The sequence below is a fragment of the Lepisosteus platostomus genome, chromosome 12 (assembly GCF_059453375.1).
Source record: "Lepisosteus platostomus isolate fLepPlt1 chromosome 12, fLepPlt1.hap1, whole genome shotgun sequence".
NCBI classification, from domain to species: domain Eukaryota; kingdom Metazoa; phylum Chordata; class Actinopteri; order Semionotiformes; family Lepisosteidae; genus Lepisosteus; species Lepisosteus platostomus.
The window spans coordinates 11,478,014-11,492,183 of record NC_142622.1 but is presented as its reverse complement, the minus strand read 5'-3'; the positions used below and the strand labels follow the sequence as shown (position 1 = coordinate 11,492,183).

Below are 14,170 nucleotides of genomic sequence, written 5' to 3'. Positions count from 1 at the left end.
CAGTGCCACTGTCAGCACCAAGGAACTTGCGCGTGTCTGAAGAATGGTACAATCGATTTCGCATCACTTGGGATACTCCCCCTTCACCCACCATGGGATACAGAATCGTCTACCAGCCTGTCTCCGGTGCGTAAAGGCCATCTCTTTGCATAACTTTGGAGATAGCACTGTGGATATTTCATCTGCTTTCATTTAAATAAGAATTCAAATTATATTAAATTGAATTTACACATTGCATTCATTTTAATGTGTTAGTGTATATTTCTGAAGGCCATTTTTTCTCACAGGAAACTTATGTCATTTTTTAAATCATTTTGGTTTCCATGGAAATCTCATAAAAACATCAGAATGAAGAAAAGTGTGTGATGGGTTTCCTGCATAGGTTTAACTCCTTCTTCAATGTCATGTCTTAGGGGGGAGGGATATGTTTTGATTTCTTTGTAATCTTTCAAATCAGAACCCATTTGTCTTGAGGTTTTTCTTTTTTCTGGTAGTTATGTTAATGTCATTTTCTTTTTTCTGAGGCAGTAAGGTGCTTGGAAGATTGTGAGATGCACAGAATTTCACAGAAATTAGGTTTTAAGTATCTTGTTCCTATAGCCCCAGGACCTGCGCTGGAGACTTTTGTCGGAGATGATGTCAACACAATGCTGATCCTGAATCTCCTCAGTGGGACTGAGTACAGTGTAAAAGTCATCGCTTCCTACACAACTGGCTCAAGCGATGCCCTTTCAGGAAATGCCAAGACATGTAAGAATGTTAATAATTTCTTATTCTAGTTTTTCTATTTTATTTTGACCTGTGAACACTAGTGGATAGGATTATACTTGAATATACCAGTGATATTACAAGACATATCAACACAAATTATTTCAGGACATACAAAGTAAAGTTGTCTCAAAAATGGAAATTTCTGTGTATTTGTGTTGTACTTTTCTACTTATTTAAGAGAGAGCCTGTGTGCTAGAATTTGATTTACTTTTCATCTATGCAATCTTAAAGTTCACATATTATTTAAGTGTAATAATATATGCATGCACAGCTGCCTCAGCTGTTATTCGTACCCTTTTCGAATGGTAATGAAAAGTTGATTGAGCTTGAAAAAAACACAGTGTATATTAAGTATTTTTTCATACCAATATATCAGAAACTGAAGACTTAAAATACATTTCAGCATTGCAGATTTAAATATGGTCTGTGAAAAACAGTGACATTATTTGGCCTCTTTTCAATGAGTCAATGAGTTGATATTTAAAAAACTTGTTCCTTACTTGTCACGTTGAAGTGGAACTTTCATGAGCTCAACCTTGAACTGTAGTCTTTAAGGATTCCCAACTGTTAGTTGATTTTAGCCTTAGGTATGAGATTAACCCTCAAACAACTTTCTCGGCTCCCATATTTGACTAACTCTTTCCTGCACCCTGTTCCACATGGTAAGGCTATTTTAACCTTAAACTACTTGTTGATGAACACTAGTCTTGTTTTACAGAATTTATTATAGCCATCACTACATTATATGAGGTCAGTCATCTTTTGTCATAGGCCTTCAGACAGTTCTCTAGCTTTCCTTATGGTAGTATGGTATTGAATGTTTTGTTCTGTTCTCTTGTCTCCTTTATACCACGTGGCACTCAACAGAATTTTTGGAAGCTTCTGGAAATGTTTTGAGGCTTTGTAAAACTGCCAAATGCCAAAAAACGTTAGATGATTGTACAATGTCCAAATGTATTCGTATCCTGTACACAAGATACATTTAAATGCTCTAAATGTATTTTTTTAAATGTAACTATTGTGTATGCTATTGATAAATTCAGTGCTCATTTTACCCAGTTTTATTGCACTCTAATTCATAAATGTTAAAAAGTCTAGACAGTCCTGCATTTTGTTTGTTAAATCTACAGTATTTATAGTTACAGTTCATCAATGGTATGATTGAAATTGGAGAATGTTGTATACATGTAAAATATTGTACTTATGAGTCATTTCTTGAAGTTCTGTTTTAAAACATGTTTAGCTCTCTTAAAAATGAAGTTAACTATAAAGGGTGGTGATAGGTTTTACTTTTACATTGTCACATCTTATTATTTAGTATTTATTTTTTGTCAAAAATCAAAGATAAAGATTTTAAGTAGGACTTAAGGAAAAGGGTTCTTCAGCATTATGAATCTGGACTGAAATCATTGTTTAAAAAGAGCTGTTTATAGCTTATGATATTCTACAAATCAAGTTGTGCTCCAAATTTTCTGTTGTGCGCTTAATGCTAAAATCTGGGCAAGAGAGTTAACAAATGTTTTAGAGTGATTTCACATGTTTGAAGAGAGAAAATTACCCCATTGCTGACGTAATGTAATTTGTCACGTTGGTCACCAGACAAGGTGGTAGGCATTACAATGCAATTCTTCAACATATGAGCCAATTGTACGTGCATAATGATGTTGTGCATTCCAGCTGAAAACATGGACTTCAGTTTTAAATTACTATCTTAGGTATCTTGTTCTACTGTTTTCCTGCATGCATATGTTTTCGCTGTGTATATGTACAGTATATATGGATTCCTTTAGGACCTCCAATAATTTCATACTCAGGTATACAAAACAAGCTTTTTTATTCTGTGATACCAGCTTTATTGAATTGTCCCACTAGAATTCTGTGCATTTATGTTTCAAAAGACATATACTGATTTTAATGAACATGCATGAGTAATGTATAGAATGTTAGTAATATCAATAAAGTCTACATTATGTTTTTAATTTAATTTTGAGTTGGATAGCAGTATCTTTTTGAAACACTTTCTGTTATTTCATTTAGTCTAAGCAAAAGCATTACTCAAGAGATAATGGCAGCACAATTTATCATAAATATTTTCTCTATAGAGGTTCCTTACTTTTATAACTGTTACCAGAAACGGATCATTTTTCTCTATTTTTTTCCTAATTCCTTTTGCAGGGAAATTTATATTTCCAATAATTATTGCATGGGACTGTAATTTTTCACATTTTGCACTGTAAACCATGTACTATTCAATTTATTTTTCTTGGAGAGTACTCATAGGCATTATAAATGTACAGTATGCTACATGTTCTGGTCTCTATTTTTTGCTTGAAATTAATTTGCTTCAAAATCCGTTTAATTTTCTTAAAGTTATTTTTTTCCGCCAGAGAATCACAGCTGACAGTTCTTTATGACTGCAGGTGTATGAAATACGTTTGTGTGCTAATAATCTTCCAGTCTCTGTCTTGGCTTCAGGATTGTACTGCTATTAATTAAAGTGTTATTTCTTTGCAGTGTACCTGGGAGTAACCAACCTGAGCACCTATCAAGTCCGTATGACAAGCATGTGTGCACAGTGGCAGCCTCACCGTCAGGCTTCATTATACAGAGCTGTTCTAGAATCCCTGAGTAGTAAGTATCCTTTGGAAAGCTCCGAGATTTGCTGTTATGAGTTATCTTGGTTCTATATTAGTGCAACTGATGTTAATCCTAGAAACAATGTGTTCCTCTGTCATAATTCTACAGCTAGTTAGAACTAGTTTGCATCATACTGTGTCCTGATTAGCACCACAACATACTGTAGACTGTTAGGCTTGTCTAAGGATATTAGATGATAAAAAATGGATTTGTAGAGTGTGAAGATGAATATGCATAATATCTTGGGATAAAAGCTTTCATATTCTGTTCTTCCTCGTGTAATAGATACGAACCTATTTACCTACCATGTTTGAATTCCAAATTCCATTAAATTGTTTTTTTAGATACATTGCAGTGGCATATGTTAACATTACTAGCTTACACATCAGAAAGTGATGGTGACAATTCCCTGCTCAGCTGGATTCAGTTGCAGATGTTTGAATCAATTAGATATAAATGCAAATGGCTGATTGTATCCTTGAACTTGGATCCTGTAAGAAAAGAAATGCATGTGTCTCATCCCTCAAGTTTAGAAATGATTTATATAATTTTCTTAAGGATTTTTAGACAGAAGGAACTCTGCATTCTCTGACTTTCTGGAAAACTAAATGCATTGTAATGAACCAATAATGGACCTTTAAGCAGAATGGCAGAACACAGAGCTGTCTTTCATTGCCCTTTGTAAAGCTGCCCTTATCTGGTTGGTCATACACTGCCTCAGGCCCTTCCTGCTTTCTCATGCTCTGCCAGACATTTGGAAGTTTTATCAGAATTTAAATACAAAGTGTCATATAAGTAGCTCATAAGATTAAACGTGAGCAGCAAGCCTTATGTGTGAAAGCAATTTGTTGATCAGTGCAATGTTGATTTGGATTACAGACATTTTACAACTGACAAGGCATGCTATTCAAAGTGTTTTTTACAGAAAACAACAGCCACAGACAGCTAGTACAGCAAATGAGCAGGTTTAACACATTGACTACCCCTCTGAAAATACTTCTGTTATCTGTGTGACACCCCAGCTAGTATCAAGATTCCTGAAGTTCTTTCAAAGTCTAATTGATATACTGTAGATGATGTTGGAATTCACTTGTCTTTCATGGAACCTAGGAATTATGAGGAGAGCTTTAGTAACAGGTATACCAGGGCTGTAGTAATTAAATGCTGAAAAGTAGAAATCCCTTTTCAGGCTCAGCAGAATTTTTTTTTCTTTCTACATGGAGTATGGAATTAACCTTTTCCATGTTTCTGCAAGTGCATATTGACACAATTCCACAATCGAACTATGCAATGAACATACCCTTTGAGTGAAAGAAGAAAGGAAAATAGTGAGTAGCTTTTGTCTTGTATGGTTTTGGGTAGTCAGTGAAGGTTAGCTAGGGCGTTTGAAGACGCCGAAGACCGTGTGTTTTGGGCTTTCTTTTGTAGTTAGGTCAGCTTCCCTCACTTTCTTAGCCAGCTCCATTTTGTTTGTTATTTTATAATCACTTTTGCACCAACACTTGTTATCACGCTTCCTAGTCCCTTACCATTTTTCATGTTCTAATATACTTTTTCATGGTACGGAAATGTATTGACTTTTCTTTAAATCTGTGAATACCTAGAAGATTTATTTTCCATTTTCTGTAATAAGCTATTACAGAATAAGCATTCATAAGCTAAAAGCTAGCAGGAACATCAAAAGTCACAATAATAACGTAATTCAAAGAGAAAAATGAAAGAGGTGAAGAGCAAAGCCAACTTTCAAATTGAAAAGTCACATGATGGGTTCATTTAAAAACTTGCGTCAAAGCCTTTTGTTACATAACATTTTTCATAACATAAGATTCTTCTTTTTTCAACTGACAAAATAAGGGAGGAAATTGAAACTGGAGGAAAAGATTTTTGAGATGTCCTATGTACAGTATAAGCCGTCTTATTGATGCTGTAGAACTGTACCTCTGTTGTTCTTTTTCTTTAGACTATATTCATAACCTCAAGTGGATTTGCCTACATAACTTTTTGTAAGAGACAGTGTGGGCGTTGTGTTAGGAACTGTTTAGAATATTAAGACTGACCATTATCAGCTGCCAAGTATCTGACCAGACAGAACTATATAGTGGACCGACACAAATACACCAGTCTAGCTTGAATGTGAATTTGATTTTGTGTCTTTTTGTTGAAATTGTCTAAAAAGCTTTAAACATGCTAATTGCCATAGTGCTGGCTTATAACAGCTCTACTCACAAAGATGGTCTTACAGAAGTCATTCAGGGGTCAGCAACTTGTCCATAGGAGTTATCAACGTCAGGGGTGGAAGACATGAATGCCGGGGAGAAGCAAATTTATGTAGAATGTTTTTTGTTTACTTACTGGTTGCTGGTGGGGGGAATAATTGTTGAAAGAATCATTTGTTTCTATATGTGCCACATCCAGTGTTATTATGGTGTGTAAAAGTAGCCTTAAACAAAAAGTGACTTGAAGATCTATGTCACCAGTGGTCCAGTTTGGAAGACGTGATCAGTTTGAGGGGCAGGGTAGTCTATTGTTTCAGTCTGGAGAATGGAGTTCTGTTGGTCCAGGTCTGCAGGATGGAGCTCTATTGGTTTAGGCTGGAGGAGGAGGGGTTACATTGGTCCAGTGTGCAGGATGGAGCTCTATTGGTTTAGGCAGGAGGACCAGTGGGTACATTGGTCCAGTGTGCAGGATGAAGCTCTATTGGTTTAGTTTGGAGGAGTAGGGGTTACATTGGTCCAGTGTGCAGGATGAAGCTCTATTGGTTTAGTTTGGAGGAGTAGGGGTTACATTGGTCCAGTGTGCAGGATGGAGCTCTATTTGTTTAGTATGGAGGAGGAGGGGTTACATTGGTCCAGTGTGCAGGATGGAGCTCTATTGGTTTAGGCTGGAAGAGGAGGGGTTGACTATTGGGCTCAGTCTGCCGGAGGGAGAGTACATCGGTCCAGTTTGGAGGTCAGCAGAGGGTGGGTTCAGAAAAGTCCCTCCTGTTAATTGAATGCTACCAATGAAAACAAACCCCAAAATATGCTACCTGTGACTCCAAACAATACCAAGTAAAAAACACTAATCCAGTTCTGTAGGTGTAAAGTAGAACCAGCAATCTTGGCAGCAGTTTCGGCATTCCTCCCTCCCCAGGCATGGGTTTTGCTTGGCAAAACTCTAATATTTTAAAAAATAAAACTTCTGCTATTGCTAAGAGTGTTGCCAACCCCTAGTCATGATTAATGGCTTATTCTGCATAACAATGCAGTAAACATTATAGCCTGTTTAAAAATTAAGCATATCTCTTTCCTGTAATTGGATTTCTGTTGCTCATTGTGATATTATGTGGCCTACATTAAAATGTCATATGCTGACTTATTTTTCAATATGAAAGTTTAAGGGATAATTCCTATCAAGAATCTAGAGCGTTGCATGAAAATGTTTTACTTTCTTTTAAGGCAGTGTTTGTCATACACAGTATTGTGAATTGGGTTAGTTTTTAGCATTATTTTAGTTGTTTTGCTATGTTTAAATTTTCTATTCTGTTGCCCATAAAAAATAGTACTAATATAAAAGCACAATTTTATTTATGGGTGTTTTTCAGGAGTGACAAGATGTTGAAAAATAGATCAACATAAATTATTATATTTTATTATTCAGGTCCCCTAGCAATGAAACAAAATATTTGCAAATGTAAATATTCTGAACATGTAATGCTGAACTTTGAAGAACAAAAGGAAAGCAGTAGCTTACAATTCAAAATGTCTAATTCAGGGGCAAAAATGCTGGAATATTCAGAGGTTCTATAGTATAATTACCTTGAGGGTCAGATATCAAATTAACATTCCTATGAATTGTTTTACTTTACTGTGTTCTGCTGTATTGCTTGTTTAGATCTTTTGTCCGTTATATTTAACTAAATGCTGAGCAGCTCTGGATGTGCACATTTATTTTCAGTATGAGATCCTATTACACTAGAAGATACTGTATCTTTGTCCTGTTTAATGACTATGAAAGAAAATGCCCTAAAACAAATTGATCATAATGTTTCTGAAGTTGTTGATGAATGAGTATCATTAAAAATGTACTCTAGCAAAATTTATAAAATTACCCTGTACAGTATGTGGACATCACAGTGTCAAATTGTACTGCAGGCAGATTCTGTTCTCAGAAAATTGTTATGCCATTTTGGCTTGCTGCATTTTAGATAAGCCTTAATTGGAGTGTCAGGATTTAAATGTTGGTCTTATCTGAACCTTAACTCACACTTCCCTTGTGTTTTCCTCATACTTATCTAGACCTTTTTCAGTACATTAACTACCCTGAGCCAAGGCATTGTGGGGTAAACAAACCATTGTTTATATTCAAGTGAGAATTCTATGTGTGTTGTATCTGCTGTGAAGTGCAAGATGGATTATAGTTCCTCTGTGATAGTGATTACAGTTCGTTACATCAGAAATACAGTACATGATGGCAGTATTGAAGTCAGTTTTATACTGAAGAGCTCTGTATTGGTTTAATTCCTGTAACTTGTCCTGTAACTTTTCAGAACTTCTTGTTCTCATTTTTTTTCTTATATTTTTAAGCAAGATATACCCAACTGGGCATAATTAAAGGTGTGACTTAAATATTGTTTATATTGTATGAATAATTATATTGTTGAAAATTAATGCAAAGCTTGTAACAGTTGCTAATATTTAGCAATGTACACATCCATGGTAAGTCATTAAGTATTTCTTTTTAAGAGTTAGTACAAGGAATTTACATTAGACAGTTATGTGGAATGACAATACAATAAATTGGTACTGTAGCATGGTAACATCTTTTATTATTTATTTTGTGTATTACATTCCTACTAAAAGATGCTTGCTAGAAAAGGATAGTGTATCTATATACGTTAAAGTAGAATGAAGTAATTGGCAAATTCTACATGTTTATAATATATGCTCCATTAGAGTGTGCTGGTATAGAGAATGATTGTTTTTCATTTCAGATGGACAGAGACAGGAAGTGACTCTTGGAGGAGGAACATCTAGACATTGTTTCTATGATCTTGTACCCAATACCCAGTACAAAATCACTGTCTATGCCCAACTCCAAGACATTGAGGGACCGGCTGTCACTGTTATGGACAAAACATGTAAGTGTTAATCCAAAAAACTGAGGCGCATTATGTTTAGGAATTACAGTATCTGAAGGTGTATGGGCCACTGTCCAAGTATGACAGAAACAACTTGAGAAATTCTGGTAATAATTTTAGCTACACAGCTGTTTTTGCATTGTGATGCTGCAGGCAGTGCAGCACCAGATTTATTCATGTGTTTTGACACAAAGTGAAAAATAGATCCTTTGAAAAATATTACTAATTCCCACAAGGCGAGATTCGAAAACCAAGAGTCAACTGTGAAAAAATCTGTTCAGCAGGTTCTCATATCGGAATTAATTCAGACAAAATACACTAGGTATGTGTTTATAGCAGTACAGCCTGCAAAAGAAAGAATTAACAGTGCTTAAAACTTTTTTTTAAGAATGAAACATGATTCACTTGAAGTGGAAATGACAACAAAACCATAATTGATTTAAGGTAGAGGCCATTGAGCTATTTACAGGTGGCTTCAAGAATTCCTGAATCAAATCATGTATGATGGTGATTTTATAATGCAATCTAGTGTTTACCACCATCATAAATGAGATAAGACCGTAATCTGTTGAATGAACTCATGAGTGAGTAATTTTTTCGTTTCCTTAAAGTGAACATATAGTATTTCATAAGCCACTGTTCAAAAATTTGGACTTCTTCTAAGTGTGCTTGTTTATATTTTTTATATTATATTATATTGGGTTTATATTATATTATATTATTCTGGGTTAGATTTGTCCAATCCTGATAAATTACTGGCTAATTCATTTACTCCATCCTGCATAAAAACTATCCACTTATTACAAAAGCTGGCCAGTGCTACAACCTTACTGCATCAGCAGTGAGGCAGGTAGATCTTTTGTAGCCTTCTAATAACTATACAACTCTGCTATGCTATATTTCTGATTATACAAGGATAATACTGTATGAGTACATGTGCTCCAGGATACCAGCACGTCTTTCAAGGCACCATCAATTAGTTGCAATGAAACCGATGAACAAGATAGGCTGAATGGCAGCCTGTAGTTTTGAAACTTATGCGTCATTGCATCACAAAGGTTACAAACAAGACGAGGCCATTCAGCAACCAACATAGCTGTGTTGAAGGAAGCCAGGGTGTCAGCTTCAGCAATTTGTCTAATTAGCCAGGTAGCTTGTTCCAGATCCCCACTACCCTTTGTGTAAGAAAAGTGCCTCCAGGTCCCAATAGTAAAAGCACTTCTGAGAGTTTCCACTTGTGTCCTTTGGTTCATGTTTCTCCTTTCAGTTCTAGTGTATTAATCTCCCTATAATTCAAACATCCAGTTCCAGTGCCAACTGAGCCACCGACGACACCACCCACTACCACTCCTCTTCCCACAATTCCTCCTGCTAGAGAAGGTAAGCAAAAGCTGCCTTTCTATTCTTGAACATGTGCTTTCTTTTTAATCTACACTTTTTGCTAAATTGGCGGTTTGGAGATTAACAGGCAATTTGTAATTATTAGTTAAAAATCTTTAAATGCACACAATTAAGTGTGGTGTACATAACAAGTTTCTTGACAGAGCACAGAGTGGGATCAATAAATACAGTTTTTTTTTTTTCAGTTTGGTATCATTGTTCCAGCAACCATAAACATCCATTCATGTAATATAAATCACAGACAGGATATTAACAGTATTCGGATTATTGAACTACAGGCATTGACTGATATGCTTAAGAAGGTCTGCATTATTTTACTGCTTACTAATGATTTTATGGTCCTCTAAGGTTGAAAAAATAAGTAGTTGCTGATATTTTTTTATTTAAATGTGACAAAAGTCAATTGCATAATGTTTGGGGAAGAAATTAAAACCTCTTCATGCAAAAGGAACAGGCTAGGAACAGGTTGTATTTAGGTATTGCTTGTTGAAACAATAATTTGTTTATGCATTTTAGCATTGTGGCAGGCAATCATTTACTATTAAAATACAAATAATCAGAATTTAATTTCCCCACTTTTGGGATCAGTTAAATGACAAAGAAAAACATGAGAGAAACATTTTCCTGACTAAAAAATATAACATTGAAAAATTGCACCTCTGTCTGTGATATTTTGAAAGGATGTGATTAGAAACAATTGCTGTCAGTTAATTGCTGCCAATTGTTCATAGCAGGTTCTAGTAATAATTTGCAAATGTGAGCTGAATTTAAAAACAGTTTTTTTCCAATGACTGTTGGAATAGCCTTCACTTGAAGGATCAATACATGTCCATTTCCAAGTGCATATTCATTATGTACTATTATGTTACAACAGAAATGTGATCTGTTGCGGTTGCTCTGATATAACCCATTTTCATGTTTTTCACCAATTATCCGAACACCTTTTTTGAAAATGGATAATAACATTGAAACCTTTTCACTAATTCTTTGTTAATCTGACATGTTTTCCACTTTTCCTGCAGTGTGCAAAGCTGCCAAGGCAGACTTGGTCTTTTTAGTGGATGGGTCCTGGAGTATTGGAGATGACAACTTCCACAAAATCATACGCTTTCTGTACAGCACAAGTGGTGCACTTGACAAGATCGGCCCTGATGGCACTCAAGTAAGAACAGAGTGGTACCTTCAAAATGAATAACCTCATCAGGTCAATCTTGTATTATCTCTTATTACTGGTACATATTTCAACAACACCCCTGTCATGAATCTGTAAGTCATCAATACTACGAAGACACTGGCTCAGATTGTATTTCTTATACAGTGCATGACCAAATAAAACTACTCAAGCAGAGGTTATTTAAATGCTAAATAATAGGGGGAAAAAAAGAAAAACATTAAAACATTTTGGCTGAGAAGTGTTCTTTACAGGCACTGGCAAGATCTACTTTCCTTTATGGAGTTAACCTTAGAGAGCTCCTTTACAGATCCCACATTGACAAAGATCCCTGCTTGAGCCTAAATAAAAGGGTTCATGAAGAATCACACAAGTTGTTCCAAATGTTGGCTGAGGAATAAAGGGGGTATTGGGTTGATATGGAGATCAGAGGAGACAAATCGCTGATGTCTTGTTAGGCTCCAGACAGCCTTTCTTGAGCGGATTCCAGTCAATTCAGGACCTCTAAATATTCATTGGACAAAAACAGAATATGTCTAGACAAAGAGATGAGAGGACATTGATCATATTCAGTGCACACACGCCATTAAGTTGTGTTTTTGTAGCCTAGTGATACAGTAAATAAGGAGAGTCATAAGGAGAATTTGTACTTTTTGAAATAAATGATAATACGGACTAACACAGAAAACAACCTTGCAGAAGAAAGTAATCAACACCACCTTATGGAGGACAAATGGAGGTGGGCTTTCCATTTTAATTTCTGAGAAGTGGTATATCAAAGTGAATGTTTTTTAAAGAGAAAAGTCAATCAGGACAAAGGACTGACTTTGCACTGGTTCCAGCCAATGCTTGAAAAATTGTAGTTATTATAAAGAGTTGTTTACATTTCTGACAGGTTGCCATTGCACAGTTCAGCGATGATGCCAGAACAGAATTCAAACTCAAGTCTTACGATGACAAGGAATCACTTCTGGATGCAATTCAGCGCATCACATACAAGGGAGGAAATACCAAGACAGGTATGTATTGAGTTTTCTTCGTGGGCCAGAGGGGAAATAAAGAGCGTATCTGGACTTGAGAGTCAGCATTAAATCTCTGCTGTCTGACAGTTGTGATGCAATAGGTTGGAACAGACGCCGTGAAGTCCGAGTTAGTAACAAAAATATTTAATACTGTAGGTAGTAATGGTGACATTTCATTATTGTGCAAATATGGTTTATTTTGATACCCAGGTTTTTTTTCTCTGCAGGCTTGTGACTTTTTTTCACTGTTTAAATATGTCAGTTGTACTGTAGGTACACACTGTCATCTTCAAGAAAGAAAACAAGAAAAAACATGCTTGTTGCATTACTATATATAAAGAAATGATTTTAGCAGACTTTTTATACATTGGAATGTTTCATGGTGAATGGCTAAACTGATTTTTTGAAACAGGTCAGTTTAAGAAAGAAACATAGACAAAACACAAACATTTTGAATAAATACAGGGCAGTGACATTCATGTGTTATGCATTATAGTTATTAACTACAGTAAAGCTCCATTATAATTTCCTTGAACTTTAAAATGTTCCTTAACTGTTGCATCATCTTCTTAAACAGTTTATATAACCCACAAAACAGTTCTCTGGCTTCATGGTTCCATTAAATTCTATTGAAATTGTACCCAAATGACGTAATACATTTTCTGCAAACATTCACATTAGATGCCACTAAATGAGATACAATGCAAAACTAATTGTGGTATTGCATATAATGTGTGTTAGAAGAAATGAATCAACCCTCTTTCACCAACCAGGCTAAACGGAAACCCTTCAGCTGCACACAGCTGTGAAGATGTTATTATAGCTTGGCTGTTTTTACTGGCAGCTGTCACAGCCAGCATGGATTACTTGCAGAGTCTCTGAGTGCCTTTAATAAGGCACTAGATAGATTGAGTCCTTGGTCTTCTCTGGTGAATTACTGCTGTCTGCATCCAGATACAGTAATACAACATGATAGTCCTATAGTTAGTTAGTATTTATTCATAAGTGTGATAATTGCTGTAATTGTGTTTGAAGCATTAATTTGGTAGAGCTAGGATGTTATGGCTAATCCTTAGTCTATATTTTAATTTATATGATGTTTCAAGGGGCAATATAGGGTTTACTTTAATCAGTTTTTGTAATTTGTGTTTTGAATGATTTACAGTAGAAAAACAAATATAATGCTAAGTAATATTTTGTTCTTGGATAAATGTCAAACTGCCCTCCAAGACTGTCCGGCTGTTTATGAAGAAGAAATGTGTATATATTCTGTGTGGTTTAGATGGAAATGGCAAAAAGAGAGCTGGAGTTTTTCAGCAGCTTTTAATAATAATAATTCCTTACACTTCTATAGCACTTTTCTGGACACTCCACTCAAAGCGCTTTACAGGTAATGGGGACTCCCCTCCACCACCACCAGTGTGCAGCCCCCACCTGGATGATGCGAAGGCAGCCATAGTACATCAGTACACTCACCACACACCAGCTATCAGTGGGGAGGAGAACAAAGTGATGAAGCCAGTTCATAGATGGGGATTACTAGGAGGCCATGATTGGTAAAGTCCAATGGGAATTTTAGCCAGGATGCTGGGGTTACACTTTTACTCTTTTCGAGAAACACCCTGGCATTTTTAATGACCACAGAGAGATAGGACCTTGGTTTTACATCTAATCTGAAAGACAGCGCCTTTTATACAGGAAAAAATCCCCATCACTATACTGGGGCATTAGGACAAACACAGACTGCAGAGTGAGCGCTCCCACTGGTCCCCTGAACACCTCTTCCAGCAGCAGCCTTAGTTTTTCCCAGGAGGTCTCCTATCCAGGTACTGACCAGGCTCACACCTGCTGAGCTTCAGTGGGTTGCCAGATGTGAAATGGCTGCTGGCCATGTTTAGATGCATACATATACAGTGTATGGAAAGTAAAATATATTTGTATAGTATAGAATGTGCTTAAGTGAATATTATATTACTTATATTTTATGGATTATTTTATTAATGTTTAAAGCATTACATAAAATTAATCAATCAATCAATTATTAAGAGA

At 35.8% G+C, this 14,170-nt stretch overlaps 1 protein-coding gene across 3 annotated transcripts in view; it reads left to right on the top strand.

Moving 5' to 3' along the window:
- Window positions 1-14,170, top strand: part of col14a1a (collagen, type XIV, alpha 1a) — a 105,525-nt gene that overhangs the window by 49,260 nt on the left and 42,095 nt on the right. For all 3 annotated transcript variants that reach the window (XM_088600969.1, XM_088600971.1, XM_088600970.1), the window contains 7 exons: window positions 4-126; window positions 601-750; window positions 3,286-3,402; window positions 8,381-8,527; window positions 9,833-9,907; window positions 10,951-11,090; window positions 11,995-12,118. In XM_088600969.1, coding sequence (XP_088457095.1) covers window positions 4-126; window positions 601-750; window positions 3,286-3,402; window positions 8,381-8,527; window positions 9,833-9,907; window positions 10,951-11,090; window positions 11,995-12,118 — 876 coding nt within the window. The remainder of the gene's footprint in view (window positions 1-3; window positions 127-600; window positions 751-3,285; window positions 3,403-8,380; window positions 8,528-9,832; window positions 9,908-10,950; window positions 11,091-11,994; window positions 12,119-14,170) is intronic.